At 42.5% G+C, this 18,141-nt stretch overlaps 1 protein-coding gene across 2 annotated transcripts in view; it reads left to right on the plus strand.

Annotated features, from left to right (window-relative positions):
* The first annotated feature begins 15,090 nt into the window (after positions 1-15,090).
* The window catches only part of ARFGEF1 (ARF guanine nucleotide exchange factor 1), a 90,430-nt gene continuing 87,379 nt past the window's right edge, over positions 15,091-18,141 (plus strand). Inside the window, exon 1 of one of the 2 annotated variants that reach the window (XM_031050529.2) lies at positions 15,091-15,319. In XM_031050529.2, the coding sequence (XP_030906389.1) occupies positions 15,196-15,319 (124 nt within the window). In that variant the 5' untranslated portion in view covers positions 15,091-15,195. The remainder of the gene's footprint in view (positions 15,320-18,141) is intronic. The other variant, XM_005150789.3, reaches the window with a different exon arrangement.

Below are 18,141 nucleotides of genomic sequence, written 5' to 3' on the forward strand. Positions count from 1 at the left end.
TGTACAGAAATATATACATGTATATACATATAAAAGCTGAGCAGAAACAACCAATTTGCTTACTGTTTCATTTCCCTTGTTTTATTTCACTTTGTTTCTAGATTGAGAAAATCTGGGTTGATTGGGCTGATTTGAAGGAGTACAGTCAAAAAGCTGAGTGTACAGGGCTCTTCTGCTTAATGAGCTAGAAATAGCTGCTTAAAAAAAAAAGGCAACTTGGTGTATTTTAAGTTCTTTATACAGAGTAACTGCTTTACTCTGTTTAAATTCAATTATCACATTTACAGAGCTTATTATGGTTTGGAAAGATAATTTTCCTGTGAGCCAGGCAGTGTTTTAAGGGTTAAATGAGTGAAATGCCTGCTAGTGTGGCACGAGAACCAGAGCTGCCCTTTGGCCTTGGTAGCGCAGAGTATGTCAAAAAGACCAGATGTACTTGAGCCTCCTCTTAACAGGATGAATTTGCTATTTCATGCTGCATGGCATCTCCACTTATCTTCCTCCATTTCAAAACAGAATTGAACACTGTCTGTCGGTGACAACTTCAGCTATAAAAGAGCCTAACTTTTGGTACTAAATTTAAATCATAAACCTGTTAAAATGTGTGAACTTCCCCACATACCTACGCAGACCCATTCACACACAAACAAGATGTCTGTCTGCACATTGTGTACTGTGTGATGGTTTATGTAATGGTGTAGCTGCAATTCTTGGCAACCACAGGGCTGCTGATAACAGGCAGCATGTGTTCATCATCTCTCCTCTGCCTGTTGGAAGCACATGCAAATTCAGCTTAGTTGGCCAGTTCCCTAAAAGCCTTGGACACTATTTCACTGGTGCAACACAAGAAGCTCTCTTCCTGGAGTTTCTCCAGTGTATTTGTGTGGGTTATCCCTTACTACTGTTAACATAGAAAATACAAGCTCAGAACACGGGACAAGCCCTTCATGTATTGCACCTTATAATATAGCCAAGGGGTTGGGTTTTGCTATTGTGAACACTTATGGCAGGGGCTGTAAGAAGTTGTTATGCTGTCAACTCCCTATGTGGACTGCATCCTAGAAAGCCTTTGTTACCTCATGGGTTATAAAGGTCCTATACCATTGCCCAGAGTGATCAAAGGTGTCTTGACCCTGCTCCTGGAAAGTCTAGTAGCATGTCGTGGTGCATAACAGTAGCTCTGGAGAGGCTACAAGACCATACCAGCTGCTACCAGGATTTTTGGACTGCTTCAGACCATGAACAATTCTTCTGTATGTTAACCATTTGCAGGAATACATGTTTAAAACAATAATTTTAGACAAAAAAAAAAAAACAAACAAAAAGAAAACCAACATACAAACAACAAAAACAACAACAAAAAAATCCTCACCTTTCTTATACATTTTAAAGATTTTTTCTGTTGAAGCTATTGTGATTGTTTTCAGGTATTTTCCAAGAAATGAAGTGTCTTTTCTGAGAAGCTGAGATAGAAGTAACCTGAAGGTGCTGTCATGCTGAAAGCTGTTTAGGGAGTCAGTGTATGCAGTCCACTACCTGTCAAATACTCACCTACCAACACTGCAGATAATAAGTGCAACCTTCAGGAGATGGCTCAGCAGGGACCTTCCCTGCAAACATGTCTGGAGATGGAGATACTCTTCAGACAGCAGTTTGGATGCAGACTGGCTAATGAACATAAAGCTCTTCTACAACTCCCTCCTCTTGAACTGAAAGTAAGCACTCATGTTTACACTGCTGTCAGGACTGCACTTTAAAAAGGAGAAAAATATAAAATAAAATAAAAAGTTGAAATTTGCATCAGTGTTTTAACAGAGAAAGGAAGGTCCCCATTCATTTCCTGCTCCTCTGCATGGCACCAAGGGAAGAGCTGCTTTGCTGATGTGCCTGGCTACAGATCTGTTGGCCCCCAGCCCATCAGAAACAGTGTTATTTCCAATTGCTGGAGTCACTATCTTGTTTTCCTTGTGCCTCTGTGAGAATCCTAAACAATCCATCACTGCTAAAGCCTGAATACACACAAGAATAACTCTCCCCTGTTTAAGTGTCTATTGAAGGACACATGAAAAGATGATTTCTTAAAAATTCCTTTTTGGGTTCAGAGATTTCTCCTCTGTTGAAAACAGTCTGTATGTAAGGGGGGAGGGGGGAATAATCCCACAAGACAAATGATTTATGAAAAGTCTTATACAAAACCATACTGAGTACAATATGTATCATCTTCATACTGTAATTCTCAATGCGCAGACCAAAAGTGGAACATTTGGAGTATGTCTTTCACTCAGGATCAGGACTAAAAATAATGGTAAAGGACAGAAGTCTAACATGGTATAGTAGAAAAAGGCCAAATCAAAAAGCAAGACTCTAGGCCACAAGAGCAGCAGAGAGTATTTGGACTCGTATGAAAAGGCATTTTTATTTTTAATCAGGAATAAAATCAGTGAAGCACCAATACTTCATAAAGATGAAAGGAAATAATGTTAAGTAATGTTAATGTGTTGAATAATTAGAGGACTGCTGGGTCAGATAGCCTATTGGGAGACTGATTGGCTATCTGTGACTAAACGAACAGCTGGAATAACAAACTTAGAAAAAAATTGGCAAACAAGCAGAGACTAATCATTTTGGATTGAATGACACTCTGAGAAGTGTAAAAATATCTTCATCCTGAGCAAGCAAAGTAAGCAGATACTGCTCAGATTATTTCTAAAAGTAAACAAGCGGAGAAGACCAAATGGACACTGAAATTGAGAGAATCACTTCTCTGTGCACCTGATAGTGTCAGAGTCCACAGTCAAGCTTCTTTTACCTAAAAAATTACCTGCCCTTGAAATAACTCCACAGGGACAATGTTAGCTAATATTCTGGAACACTGCGACATAATTACTTTTTAGCATGCGTGTATGTTAGCAAAGGGGTAAAGGTATCTGTCTAGCAATGCTTACTACCTTCACTGGCAATTCACAGAATCACAGAATCACAGAATCCCGAGGGTTGGAAGGGACCTCGAAAGATCATCTAGTCCAACCCCCCTGCAAGAGCAGGGAAACCTAGAGTACATCACACAGGAACTTGTCCAGGCAGGCCTTGAATATCTCCAACGTAGGAGACTCCATAACCTCCCTGGGCAACCTGTTCCAGTGCTCTGTCACTCTTACAATAAAGAAGTTCTTCCTGATGTTAACGTGGAACCTCCTATGCTCCAGTTTACACCCATTGCCCCTTGTCCTATCACTGGATATCACTGAAAAAAGCCTAGCTCCATCATCCTGACACCCACCCTTTACATATTTGTAAACACTGATGAGGTCACCCCTCAGTCTCCTCCAAGCTAAAAAGACCCAGCTCCCTCAGCCTCTCCTCATAAGGGAGGTGTTCCACTCCCTTCATCACCTTTGTGGCTCTGCGCTGGACTCTTTCAAGGAATTCCCTGTCTTTGAACTGGGGGGCCCAGAACTGGACGCAATATTCCAGATGCGGCCTCACCAAGGCAGAGTAGAGGGGGAGGAGAACCTCTCCTGCCCTACTAACCACACCCTTTCTAATGCACCCTAGGATTTGGCCACAAGGGCACATTGCTGGCTCATGGTCATCCTCCTATCCACCAGGACCCCCAGGTCCCTTTCCCTTTCACTACTTTCCAGCAGGTCAACCCCCAACCTGTACTGGTACATGGGGTTGTTCTTCCCCAGATGCAAGACTCTACACTTGCTCTGTTTGAATTTCATCAAGTTTCTCCCTGCCCAACTCTCCAGCCTGTCCAGGTCTTGCTGAATGGCAACACAGCCTTCTGGTGTGTCAGCCAGTGTTTCCCACTCTGTACAAGTTGGCACTTTATTTCCACCCTTCCAGCTGTAGATGTGGATAAAGCCTAAGACAGCAAAACTACATTGGTACCTGCTGTGCAAATAAGCAGAGCAGTGGAGTCCATACAGAGGTAGCAGAAGTTGTCGGCCTTATATTTGGGTCATATTTCCACAAAGGAACACGTGCAAGTGTAAAAATCACCATTTATCTGCTTCAAGGTGCTGGAGACCGAAAGGTAAAGAGGGTTAAGATTAGCTTCTTTTACAGAAAGCCTCAATTGTCATAAAATTCATCAAAATATTGATCCCCCTGCATGGTAGAAGCACATTTCTTCTTCCACTTTTCATCATGCTATGCAATGCTGATTTTTCTCTATTCTGCACTTCAGTGCACTTTTGTAAGTACACAACTTCTCAAGTATAGATTGATACCATACTTGAAAAGGATAAAGTTACTGTACCACCAGTACACAGTATGAAATTAAAGACATGCAATAAATTCCAAGTGGAAAGCAGCACTGGAACCCAGAAAATGAGATTTATATAGGAATGTTTCCAAGGAAAGCTCTCTTAGGCTTCATTAAATCTTGACAATGTGTATCTATTTAAACCACTTTTTCCTTAAATTCACTGCAGTACAGAACTCAAGGCTGCACTGAAAGGGAAAACTACTGGATATGTATTATTTTACTTGCCATTCAGTGTGGGAGATAATTTTAACACAGCCAGAGTTGGTCTATTTGCCTAGTATACATCTTTAAAAATAATAAATAATAAATAAATAATAATATTTAAACTCTGAAAAATTATTTTTATGTATATTATTTATCAAAGCTCCCACACTCCAATTACAAATCTCTCTGTGTTTACCTGACAAATATATACAACACCACAAGAAAAGATCCAAATCTTTTTTGTCAGTCACTGTTTTTCAGCATATTGACAATAACTGTCAAGAATCCTACAGCCCAAAGTGTTAATCACAGAATCACAGAATCCCAAGGGTTGGAAGGAACCTCGAAAGATCATCTAGTCCAACCCCCCTGCAAGAGCAGGGTAACCTAGAGTACATCACACAGGAACTTCTCCAGGTGGGCCTTGAATATCTCCAACGTAGGAGACTCCACAACCTCCCTGGGCAACCTGTTCCAGTGCTCTGTCACTCTTAAAGAAGTTTTTCCTGATGTTAACGTGGAACCTCCTATGCTCCAGTTTACACCCATTGCCCCTTGTCCTACCACTGGAGATATCACAAGTTACAGGCTTACCAATGTCACCATTCACCTTTTGTGTTTCCTGTATTCCTCCCCTGCGGTACCAAGCCTCATCTTTCACCTGTTTGGGAAGAGAATTTCACAGTCCTGTTCTGAAGGTGGGTTTTACTCATCTGACTTTAACTCTGTGAAAGCTGTTCATCTAAACTAAATTGACTTGGTACCCTCTGTAGTCAGGGTACCAAGTAGTAATATTTTTCAGTAGAGAAAAATAAAAGATATAGAGATGACAGGTCACATCTATGTTAGACTTGGTACCATTGTTACTGCATGAATTACTCATTAGATGCTAATCTTTTTGCATAGCAGGAGTCCAGATGACAGTTTAGACTAGGTGCCTAGTTTTTACAACTGTTAAAACTAATTAAGACAAATTCCACCCTAGGATGAGGCTTATCCTTTAATTTCCAGTACATCAAACATGTTTACATGCCAGCTCTGGATGAATTCTGATGCCTGAAGTTCTTACTCTCAGGGTTACCCGTGGGACATTCAAGGAACAAGCAGCCTTCTTAAAAATAAATGTTATTTATTTTAGCTGTAAATATTTGCCTAATAGAAAGCAATGTGCACATAATCAGCAAAATGTCTACATATATTTCTGTCATGTAACTTCAACTGAAATTCAGGCAGACCTAATTTCTTCAGCCACCACAAGTGAAGCCTGGTGTCTTTCAGGTGCTGTGGACCATGAATGCTTCTCCACTTCAGTCCCTCTCTCTCACGTCTCTTTTAATCCTGCTAGTTATTTTTGTTACTCTACATTCACATTTCATTTCTTGTCTTTGTAGTTTCCTGGACAGAGAGCCAAAAATGTTAAGAGCCCCATAAATAACAATTAGATGCATGGCTTTTGAGTTAGCTGCTTGATGCATTCTTTCTCTTCTTTCTTCCCGGACAGACTTTTTTACAAGTTAAGCAAATGCTACTATACAGCATACAGAAAATACTAAAGATATACAACATACCAGTACATGAATGATCAAGCAATGTAGAGTATTCAAAATCCATCACAGGCTAGTTCCAAATCTGTCACCGAAACCAGCAAATTCCAGGGTTGGTGAGACCCTGCAGATTTCACCCCAGCAGCGGCTGACTGCATGCTAGCTGCCTGCTGAATCCATACAAGATAACCCCTTTTAGCAGTCAGTTTCTTCTGTAAATTATCCCATTTTCCTATTTCTAGCAGCCATTATATGATATTTAAAGGCAACTAAGTTTAAAGTGCTCCCTGAATTTAAAGTGAAAATGTTATCTTGTTTTTATAAGAATCTATAAGAACTTCGTGTTTGATGCAAATCATCAGTAACTGAGACTAGTAAACAAATAGACAAAGCTATAGCCTCTCCAACTTCCCACTGCAGAAACCAATCTTGTTCTTATAAAAGCCAAAACATTCATTAAAAAGAAAATCTGCTCTGAGCTTTTCATGAGCAAGAAAATCAAAATGCAGTCATAGCTTTATGGCAAAACATTTATTAAAATTGTCCAAGTGAACTAAATGCTTTCTAGTGACAGTAAAAATAACCTCAGAATTTATGCATAGAAATAGTGACTACAGATTTCTCTGTTTTGTGATTTTTATTTTTTTAGTAAATTAATGTTTGCAATTATTGCAACAAGATGTAGGTTTGCAAATACACCAGAATGTTTTAATGTTATATTTCAGACGGTGACAACATTTACCAAATGTACACAAATATGCAAAGCCTGCTTGTAACACATTGTTGTTATCACTCAAATTTTTAAAAGAGAACACTCAGCTACGTAGAGGGCTCACACCCATTTCGAAGGACACAACCTCATTCTTATATGGTTCACTGAATTTGAAGTCAACTTGGATTTTAATCTTCTACCTTTGATCCAGCACTACAGTGAAAAGAAGTGAAACCATAAACTTAAGCCTTCACAAACTTGGGGAAAATTCTGGTGAGGTCTCACATTTTGTGACATGAATGCCTGAAACTACTGTTTTTAAATGATAGAATCATAGAATCGTAGAATAGTTAAGGTTGGAAAGGACCTTAAGATCATCTAGTTCCAATCCCCCTGCCATGGGAAGGGACACCTCACACTAAACCATGTCACCCAAGGCTCTGTCCAACTTGCCCCTGAACACCGCCAGGGACGGAACATTCACAACTTCCTTGGGCAACCCATTCCAGTGCCTCACCACCCTTACAGTAAAGAACTTCTTCCTTATATCTAACCTAAATATCCGCTGTTTAAGTTTGAACCCGGTATCCCTTGTCCTGTCACTACAGTATCTAATGAATAGTCCCTCACCAGCATCCCTTCAGATACTGGAAGGCTGCTATGAGGTCTCCATGCAGCCTTCTCTTCTCCAGGCTAAACAGCTCCAACTTTCTCAGCCTGTCTTCATATGGGAGGTGCTCCAGTCCCCTGATCATCCTCATGGCCCTCCTCTGGACTTGTTCTAACAGTTCCATGTCCTTTCTATGTTGAGGACACCAGAACTGCACACAGTACTCCAAGTGAGGTTTCACAAGAGCAGAGTAGAGGGGCAGGATCACCTCCTTTGACCTGCTGGTCATGCTCCTTTTGATGCAGCCCAGGATACGATTGGTTTTCTTGGCTCCAAGTGCACACTGAAGCCAGCTCATGTTCAGTTTCATCAACCAATACCCCCAAGACCTCTTCCACAGGGCTGCTCTGAATCTCTTCTCTGTCCAACCCGTAGCTGTGCTGCTCTGATCCAGGTGTAGGACCTTGCACTTGGCATGGTTAAACTTCATAAGGCTGGCATCGGCCCATCTCACAAGCATGTCAAGGTCTCTCTGGATGAGATTCTTTCCCTCCACCGTGTCAACTGAACCACACAGCTTGGTGTCATCAGCAAACTTGCTGAGGGCGCACCCAATCCCACTGCTCATGTCATCAACAAAGATGTAGAACAAGACCACTCCCAACACCAGTCCCTGAGGGACACCACTCGTTACTGGTCCCCAGCTGGACATTGAGCCATTGACCACAACTCTTTGCATGTGGCCATCCAGCCAGTTCTTTATCCACTGAGTGGTCAATCTACCAAATTGATGTCTCTCCAATTTAGAGACAAGGATATTTTGTGGACAGTGTTGAATGCTTGGCAATTCTCTGCCCTCCTTTATATGCTTCTTCATGGACTATTGTGCCTTAAGATTAAGGAAGCAAGCTTGCAAGGCGCATATGTACTGCAGAAATTCTTGTTGCCTGTACTGAATGTTATGGTTTCTAAGTATACAGCTATGAGTTGACTTCATCCATGTGAGAGAGGTTACTGCCAGCACATCTCATTTTGAAAAAACATACCATACTGTTTCTTTCTGACATCTGTGTTTATGCCATTTGCACAATAATATCCCACAAATTATTTCTGTTCTATAATGGTGAGCAAAGGAGAAGCACTGTGGTGACAAGAGTTTAGTTCAGGAAAAGTTAAGGAAGAACAAAATAATGAATAGAAGTGCTTTGTCAAGTGAGCAGTTTAAGGATGACACCTGCAGCTATCCAGAGGTGTGAAGCCCATCTCATGCATACTCAAGTAGACCAACTGAAGCTCCACTGCTATAACCTGCTACTGAATTCATGTAAGTAAGCTTTTATTGCGCTATTTATCTAGTCCCAGTGTGAGCCAAGGAAGCAAGTTTGGTCCATAAAAATTACTGTTAGCGTTAACTTGTATTGTTATGTATCTACCATAAGGTCCCGGCGCAAAGCCTTCTCCTTACAGACTCCTTGCTTAAGCAAGGGTTGTGGTACTGATAAGCACAACTTACTTCAAATCACATTTGTGAGGAATTGAGAAGAGAAGCAGTCCCAAAAATCCATAATGGCTCTATGGATTTGCAGGAACTTGGCCATGTAGAATTATCTGCTGCATGTCTCACAAACTGTGATAAATAAGATTTTATCAGTCAAACATTTGTTTGTTTGGCCTTCTCAGCTACAGTTATAAATTGCACCTCAACAGTTCCACCAGTGGCACAGCAATACTTTCTGATAGCTACTGTCCCTACTTTTCTATGAGGAGATCTACAATTACAAAGCTTCTATCAAGAAACAGCACACAATACACACTTTCAGGTAGCGAAATTAAACACTCCAGGTCTGCCTGGCTCAAACTCAGACAACTGCAGCTTTGACTGTCACAAGAAACCATCTATTATATATGTTGTGAACCACTCAGTCCAGATTTTAATGATCCAAATTGCACATCAGCTCTGACATCTGTCCTGAAATTAGAAACATCTTGGAAGCCTAACCAAAACTGTTGTAGGTATTTCAAAATGTCTTGTAAAGATACCTGATTGAATACACATCTAGTAAATACTTAATGAGTTAACTGGGATACTGGAATGAATCACTACAGTGCTTCCTTAATGTCTTTCTTCTAGGCAAGAATACCCCTAACTCCCATTCAATTGTACCTTTCTAGTTATTCATATTCAAAATCGTTCATTCCTGTCACAAAGCCCAGCTTATAATGTATATGCTGAAATATCTGTTATTGCATTTTTGACAGGAAAATACCCACTGCAGTTGCTGAAGAAAACAATCAGGCAGATTCAAAGATCATTTCATGGCAGTAAAAAGTAGTTATTGCTCCAGTCTTATTGCTTCTCACCTTAATTCACATGACTTTTATGACCTTTCTGTCTAAGCTTTTCAATACGGATATTAAAATACTTGGAAACCATCCTTGTTATTTATTTGACTTACCCTGCCCAGAGATTAAAGGGATATTTTTCTTTAGCTGAATTCCATTCAGCTTTTCTCAGTCCCTTTTCATTTTCAACCCATCCTTTGTTATTATCAGTTTATTGAGCGAGATCTGCATCAACCTTTGAAAATGCACAAGTTCTAAAGTGATATGCTGAATTCACCTCAGATCAAGGGGAAGACTGTCATTCAATATATAAAAATTAGGTTAAAACTATTACAGGTGTCTGGGGAGATAACTAATTAACCAGACTCACACTCACAGAGTCGTCTAGGAAAGCTTAATAGTAGGGACAGCACCTTCCAACAAACAGGGAATGCAGGTTGTGGCTCCCCCCTTTCAATAGTTTCTCCTTAAATTCCAGTAACAGTTCCTTAGCAATTTTATCTGCTGCAGCTGGCTAGGAGAAGCAATAAATCAGTGGCTCTTATTGCTGCCTTTGCCATACATCCCCCATACATCTTTTGCAGTGAAAGACTCTCAGAAAATTGACAGAACTTTGTACTCTTGGTATTCAGAGACAGAAAAGTTTGCCATTATGAAGAAGTCACTATACTGGCTTGGGTTTATCTTTACATTTGCATAGCCTCACATACAACAATACCATATAGTAGGTTCCAGGTTCAGGGTGAAGATGTGCTATTAATTTCTATGTTCCCCAAAAGAAACTGTCTTTTCTTCAACAGGATATATCAGAAAATCACCTTCTCAGACAGTTAATGGCTGATACATCCATAATCAGTCCTCAAGTTCAAAAAAAATACCAAAGAAACCTTTCAAAAAGCCCTATATAACGATTTTTTTTTCAAATATTTTTCCTTCTGTGTTTAAGATGGATACTTGTAATCCTTCTTCATTCACAATATCAGGGAATGGCATGCTGAGATGCCATGGAATCTGGGAACTGAATTATTCATCTATAAGCACGAGCAAAATGCTGAAGAAAGAAGTTGACAGTTCCTGTAGGTAAGCTAGAATAAAATGTATTCCCACAGAAAAAATCCTAGCAAAAAAAAGGATCATATTCCAGCACATGCACCAGTATAACTTCCAGCACAGAAGTGCAAGCTACAGCTGGGAACATTTGATGTCCTCCAGTTTCCAGCCACAATTCAAAACTTTATTCTATTGACTACAAGAGGTGGTTTTTAATTCACTGTTATCTGACATTTTTCCTGCAGCTGTCACCAACTGACAGATATAATGCTTTACTAGGACAAAGTATCCTCACTTAACTGTACTATTGAGAATGTATTTCAAAACAGCAAGAGCCTGTATATTTTAGCTTTAAGGAATAAATTTGTCACCTTGCAAGAGCTTCCTCACAGTGATGGATGCTTGTTTTGTTATTGGTCACTTCAGGGTGTCATATGCTTTTGTACGAATGTTTGAAACCAACCTAGGAATTTACCTAATGATCAATATTCACTGAGCTAATAAATATTTGCTTTTTGTTCTTTCAGTGCAGCAGCAAATATACTGCAACCTGTTTTAACCTCTTGTAACATTCACTCTACAAATTATGAACTCCAAATTTCAGTTTCTGAATTTATTTAAAAAACCCCAACCCTACCCAAACCAAACCAAAACCAAACCTCTTAAAATATTCAAGTAAATATTGTGAGTGTATCTCTTAGATTTCAGTTGACAGATTGTGATCCTTTGCATAAGGGATACAGTGAATATTTTGAACTCTGCTTCACTTTTTTTTTTACAAGGGTGGCAGTCCTGTGACTCCACAAAGGGATGCCTTCTTTGTACCTTAGTATTACATGAGCAAGAACCACCATCAGACCAGTTAAACATTATGTAAGAGACTTAGAAACTTCTTCACCAAGGTGCCTGCAGGTGCAGAACAGAAACACTGTTTCTCTCCTGTTCCAGGTTCCCATCTGCCAGATCCATCTGGATCCCGATCCATCACACACTGATTATCTGCATCTGGTACATGAGAACAGAATTGGAACAAATCTGAACTACTAAACTGCAGCTAACAGAAGTGACAAGTGAGCCACTATAGCTAAAGGATCATATACACTGGCACTAACACACTGGTCCTATCTATTGACCCATCCATCGATCTATATATGGGGCCACATGGAGAGACAGGGTTGAGTGGTTTTTTGCACAATGAAATACTGAACAAAATTTGTATTAATAGTAGTAGTTTAAGCAATACTTTTAAGTTGGCATAAACTGGTACTGTTGCCAAAAAGTGCAAGTCTGCCCTCTTCCTGCCCATTTTCTTGTTCCTGTCCTGGTGTTATCCCCCCCGTTGAGCTACACAAGTATTTGTGAGGTTGCCTGATGAATCAGGATATGGAATATACCTGGATTAAAAATTCTCTGTTTCTTGTCAGATTAAATTCAATTTAATTAAATTCTGAATATAATTAAGACATAATTCATCATATGACAATGTAAATGCTTATACTAACCAAGGAAGCAAGAAACATATAAGCAGGAGCAGGAAGAAGGACTGCTTCTTTTAGTGGCAGTTCTATCTTATTCTAGCTTAAAGTGATCACAATCTAACTACTACTGTGCTGTTTCAAAGCTCATCAAGATGATTTATGAAGACAGTGCCACCATAAGCAGTAGACCAGCTCTTCTCATCACCCTGATCACATTTCCCCATATGCTTTCTTGGGTAAGAGTTACTGAATATGCAGGCAAGTCTGATCAATTCACTGATTGCACTGAAAACTTTCTTAGGAGGCTGGTCTTTGGCTGGACTACTGGGCTGAACTGACACTGCCGATGGCACAACCACACCAACATAAGAAACGAGGTGTGAGCCACAACAACCCCATGCAATGCTACAGGCTTAGGGAAGACCGGTTGGAAAGATGCTTAACAGAAAAGGACCTGGGCATGCTGACTGACTGACACTGAACATGAGGCATCAGCATGCCCAGGTAGCTAAGAAGGCCAGTAGCATCTTTGCTTGTATCAGAAATAGTGTGGCCAGCAGTCCCCCTGTACTCAGTACTGGTGAGGCCACATGTTGAATACTGTGTTCAGTTCTGGGCCCCTCACTACAAGAAAGATTCTGAGTTGCTGGAGTGTATCCAGAGAAGGGCAATGAAGCTGGTGAAGGGTCTGGAGAGTAAGCCCTGTAACAAGCAGCGGAGGCAACTAGGGTTGGTTAGCTTGTAGAAAAGGAGGCTGAGGGGAGACCTTTTTGCTCTCTGCGCCTACCTGAAAGGTGGGGGTTGGTCTCTCCTCCAAAATAACAAGTGATTGGATGAGAGCAATGGCCTCAAGTTGCTCCAGGGGAGGTTTAGAATGGATATTAGGAAAAAGTTCTTCATCTTCACTTGCTCTCTGTCAGGCCTGGCATTCACCTATAGCTTTACCAGAATTCACCATGCCACTATTCCTTAAAAAGTCCAGACATAGTTACCTGTAAAGCAACAAATCATTTTGGCACAGATCATTTTTCATTTAAAACAATACTGAGCAGCATTAGCTGCCTCTTTACCTGGGATCCCTTTACTTTTATGAATTCAGCTGTAACTATAGCACTGCAGACAAACAGAGGTGCTCAAATAAACTATGCAGTCAAGAACACAAGGCTGCTTGCAAGGCCTTGTATGGTGGCATGACAACCTGGCACAGCTCTCTCAAACCCTTCATGAGGAAGGGATCAGGCTTAACTTCGGAAGACTGTTGTCCCAGCTGATGCAAAAAGACCAGAGGAACAGAGAACAGACAGGAAAAGTTAACTGGGGATAACCTCCTTCCCATGCATTGGCTCTCTGTCCTCTGAGCTCAGAGAAGGCCCCTGGTTTCCACAATCATCTCTGCTTTCTGCACACAGATGGTACAGCCTTGCCCCACTCTGCCTGAAATTCAGCCTATTTCCAGATTACTTTTCATTAATATTTTATTCTATCAGGTACATTTTTTCTGTAAGTAACCTGGCTTCAGTTAGTGCCATATACTACTTTAAAATACTGTTATATCACCACTGAGAGCAAAACTTGCACTATTATGTTTTTGCTGCTGAACAGTTAGGCAGGGCCCACCTCACTGCTTTACTTGGACCTGACCAAAGCATAAGGAAATTACCCCTTAGCACTCTGGGAAGGAAAAGGCGAAAAAAAAGCAAGTGAAGACAAAAAGTATCAATTTTACAAAAGAAAATAATAAAATCTTAATTTAATAACACAGAAATCATTGTTTAGTTGTAAATGAAGGTGCAAAATCGTTTGTTTGCTTGGGTTTTTTTAATGCTTTGTACTCCTAATGCATATACAATGGAGAAGCGTAGGATGACTGTATCCCAAAGGCAGAGGATGGCAGCGATGGGAAGACGGAACCACGAGAACTCACGGGTGAATCGTCCCTCCAGCGCCCGAGAGCGACGGGCAGCAGTGATGAGGACACACGGCTCCAGAAGCACTGGACGCGTTGTTCCCACACGGCGAAGGCCGGACCCCACCAGAATGCACGGTGAGGGGCTGAGGGCGCGCTCCCGAGAAGGGGCGCAGGGAGTCTGGTTACGTCCTGCACTCTAACGCGCTCCTCCCTCCCTCGGTACTCTCATTACGAGAGCTGCTCTCCCCTCACACCTTCCATCACGCGGAGCCCCGGGGGCTTCTCGTCAGGGGAGACCGCAGCCGGGGTCTGTGAGAAAGCCTCTTTCCCTACCCCTGCACAGCCCCACTTCAGGGGCAGGTGACACTTCCCAGGGGAGCCTTCTTCTTCCTCCTCCTCCTAGCCCTAGTGGCCCGGAAGGGAAGCCCTTCCTCTCCTCCTCCAACCCGTTTCCAGGTGGCAGCAGCCATCTCCGTACCTCCCTCTCCGCCGCCTCCCGCGGGTCTACTCCACCTGTAGCGCGCCCGCGGGGCGGGCAGAAGGCGAGCACTCCTCCGCCTTCTCGCTTCCCTCCGCCCGCCCGCCCGGCTGGGGCACAACAGGCGCTTCCTCTCTCTCCGCAGCCGCGCGGCTGCGGCCCTGACGTCGTTTCCTTCCAACATGGCGAGGGCAGGTTGTTGCTGCTGCCTCCGCCACTGCCGCCGCCGCCGCTGCTGCCAGTGCTAATGGAGGCGGGTGCGGGCCTGGGGCAGCTCAGGGACTGAGCGCGTAGCGGGCGCCGTCTGCGATCACACGCAGCGGGGGGAGGAGAAGGAAGGAGAAGGCTTCGTCCTCCCTCAGCCGCGGGGGTTGCCTGTCGCCGCCGCCCGGGCCCACCCCAGCCGCCCCCCGGGGGGAGCCGCCGACGGGGTTTAGGGACGCCGCCGCTCTTCCCTGAGGGAGCCCTTCCCCCGCGCCTGGCTCTGCCTGCCCCGACCCCTCGCAGCCCTCCCCCGGCGGGAGCGGCCGGTGCCCCGCTCTCCATTCCCCACCCTACCCCTCCTCCTCCTCTCCCGGCTCGATCGCGCCCATGTATGAAGGGAAGAAGACGAAAAACATGTTCCTGACCCGGGCCCTGGAGAAGATCCTGGCCGACAAGGAGGTGAAGAAGGCGCATCACTCCCAGCTGCGCAAAGCCTGCGAGGTGGCCCTAGGTGAGGCGCAGCCCGAGGCGGGAGGGGGTGGCTGGCTGTCGGGGTGCGTTCCGTGTCCCCCCCTCCCCTATTGCCTGATGTGTGTTTGTGTTGCGGGGGGGAAGGCAGGGAGGGAGTATGAGGCAGAGGGGGCTGAGGGAGGTGGGGCTGCAGGCTGAGCCCTGGCATGGGTTTGGGGATTCGAGCGGAGGATCTGCTTAGTTGTGTGAGACTCGGGGCGGGTGCGCGGAGAGGCTGAGGCCTCTCGTCTTGCTGCGGAGCCCTACGGCAGTGTCCGTGCCCCTGGGCCGAGGGGAGAGCGTCGCTCGTCGCCGAGCGCGGACCTTCCGCGCACTGCTCCTGGCTGACAGCGGTGGCGAGGGCGCTGCGGCGCCCAGCGGGCTCTTCTCCCCGCTCGCAGGATGAATAGGCAGAGACGAAGCGCTGAGCTGAGCTGACCTGGAAGCAGACGGCCGGCGGGGAGGGAGCAGGTGACAGGCAGCGGTAAGGGAGGAGGGACGGGATTGGTGGACAGCGAGAAACAATGACACCAGCCCACGTCTGGGGCTGCCGGCCTTTCGGGGCCGGGATGCTGGCCCCTGGGGAGGAGGCCCAGAGAGGGAGAGGGTGGTCCCGGTGATGTTCAAGGGAGAGTCTTAGATGTGTGATTACTGGTGGAGAAACAGCTGATGGGGAAGGGATCTTCCCTCAGCCAGAGCTGGTGCAGGCACGGAAGACGAGGGAGTATTTGTGTGCCCCGGGCTGAAGAGGGGCGTTAGGTTTCTAGTATAGCTGTATCAACACCACCTTGTCAAGAAGCGCCAGGGAAGTGCTGCGGCTGGATAGTACAAATCATATGTACACATTCATTAACAGGCAGCATGAAAAAACTTGGGCTTTAAAATTCTGGTGTGATGAGTACAGGCAAGGTTTGAACCTATGTGGCAAAATATTGGTGTATTTACTGAAAGATTTCTGGAGAAAGGCCTTTATTTAAATAATACATAAATGCATTGTGCCCCTCCCATTCTTTTGTAATTGTTTCTGGGTTTGGAGATAATTATCTTGATTTTATACGGTAATAATGTCTGTTGAAATGAATTGTTTGAAGGGATACTATTAAACTGAAACTACCTTGTTTTAAAAATGAATATAAGTAATTTCAAGCTGTTCTTTTTGTCATTCTATTCATTGTCTTTTACAATACATTAATTTTTTGTGTGTCTGTTAAAAGAACATTCGTTTTTTTATTTGTGAAAGACTGGCAAATGGAAGGGGGCAAATCACAGTAGTTCGACCATTTATTAATAATTTAAACAGGTTGGAGAGGGTTTATGTTATTTGGTTTTGTTGGGTTTTGGTTTGTTGGTGTTTTTTTTTTTTACATTTCTCACCAGGAGAGCTGTTAATAATAATCTTATGATTTAGGCAGATGGGAGTAGACTGATAACTCTTTGTCCTTTCTGTTGACTTTAGACTATGTATTCAAGCTAGAAATAAAATGGAGAAATGTTTTCTTATTATTAAACTGAGTTTTTATCCAGCTGGTATGTTATCCATAGAACTAGACACTGGTATTAATCTTGTGTTTCTATTGTACTTTTACTTCAGTAGTTTGATCTGTCTTAAATATCACTCAGATGCCTCCAAGCATGGCTCTATTGTATTACACAGATTATAAAACAAACCATCTAGACTGTAGAGTCTGCATCTTTTATCTTGTAAATTGATTTGTGCAGGGGGACCCCCAAGCACACATCCCAGTGATTTCTATGCTACAGCTTCATTGAAACCTTTTCCTGTGGATCCGATTGTGTGATTGGAGCTTAAACAGGAAAATGGTTATGGTGTTTGGGTGTAAAAGCCAGTGAGGCAGGAAAAAAGAAATACAAGATTGTGTGTAGTAGCTAATGTATATAGAAGGGCTTCATGAGCTTGAAAAATATCAGACATTAAGTTAATTACCATAGACTTTTACTGAAATACTTTTTAGCTTGTGGCACAATGAGATACAGTTGGTGATTGTAAATGTAGTATGGTCCATTATCTGGTTTTGTGTGTCATAGACTCTTAATTCAGATATTCTGTTCTTGAATAAAGTTGTGCTTATATCTAACTATAAAAAGCTTTTCAAAATAAAGTATTCTCCATATTTAACATGTGAGGCAACTGGGTGTTAAAGCTGAGCTGTGATTTTTGTAGCAGAATTGGAAATTGGATGTATGTGTTGTGCTCTCTTCTTGTAGCTCTTCATCTGTTGGAGAGTACTCTTCAACTGAATGCTTCTTTACCACCTGAAGTAAGGAGTGCAGACTTCTTATTCCAGAGAAATTACTTTATTTTAGAAAGCAACAACATTATTGATAAAACATTAGAAAAATAGTAATTTAGAGTTAAGTTCAAGTTGGAATTAATCCTGCAAAGTCTAATGTTGAAGCTTTATTGGGTTTTAAAAATGGTAAATAAAAAGTAGCTTTTAAAAATCATAGCAATAATTGCAAATCCTTAAATCCAGATCATGTTTTTTTACAGTCTGAATATTTAATTTATTAGTCTTCACTGAAATAATCTGATGTAATACCAAACTGTGCCATTAAGATCTTTTTTCCAACTGCATGACTGTAGTAAAATGTTGCTTACTATATCAAATGTTATAACTAGTAGTTGTGACTACCAGATCTTTTTGTTTGTTTCATTTTTTGGAATCTTTTCAAATTTTTTTTTCTAAATCCATTATTACATTGTTTTACATTGTTTGCATGAGCTGCTATTCAGTTATTTGAGAAACAAGCAAGCAGTGACCAGGAATACAGGTATTCGTGTATGAGAGGCAATTTTAAACT

This window comes from Melopsittacus undulatus, chromosome 1 (assembly GCF_012275295.1).
Source record: "Melopsittacus undulatus isolate bMelUnd1 chromosome 1, bMelUnd1.mat.Z, whole genome shotgun sequence".
Taxonomy (NCBI): domain Eukaryota; kingdom Metazoa; phylum Chordata; class Aves; order Psittaciformes; family Psittaculidae; genus Melopsittacus; species Melopsittacus undulatus.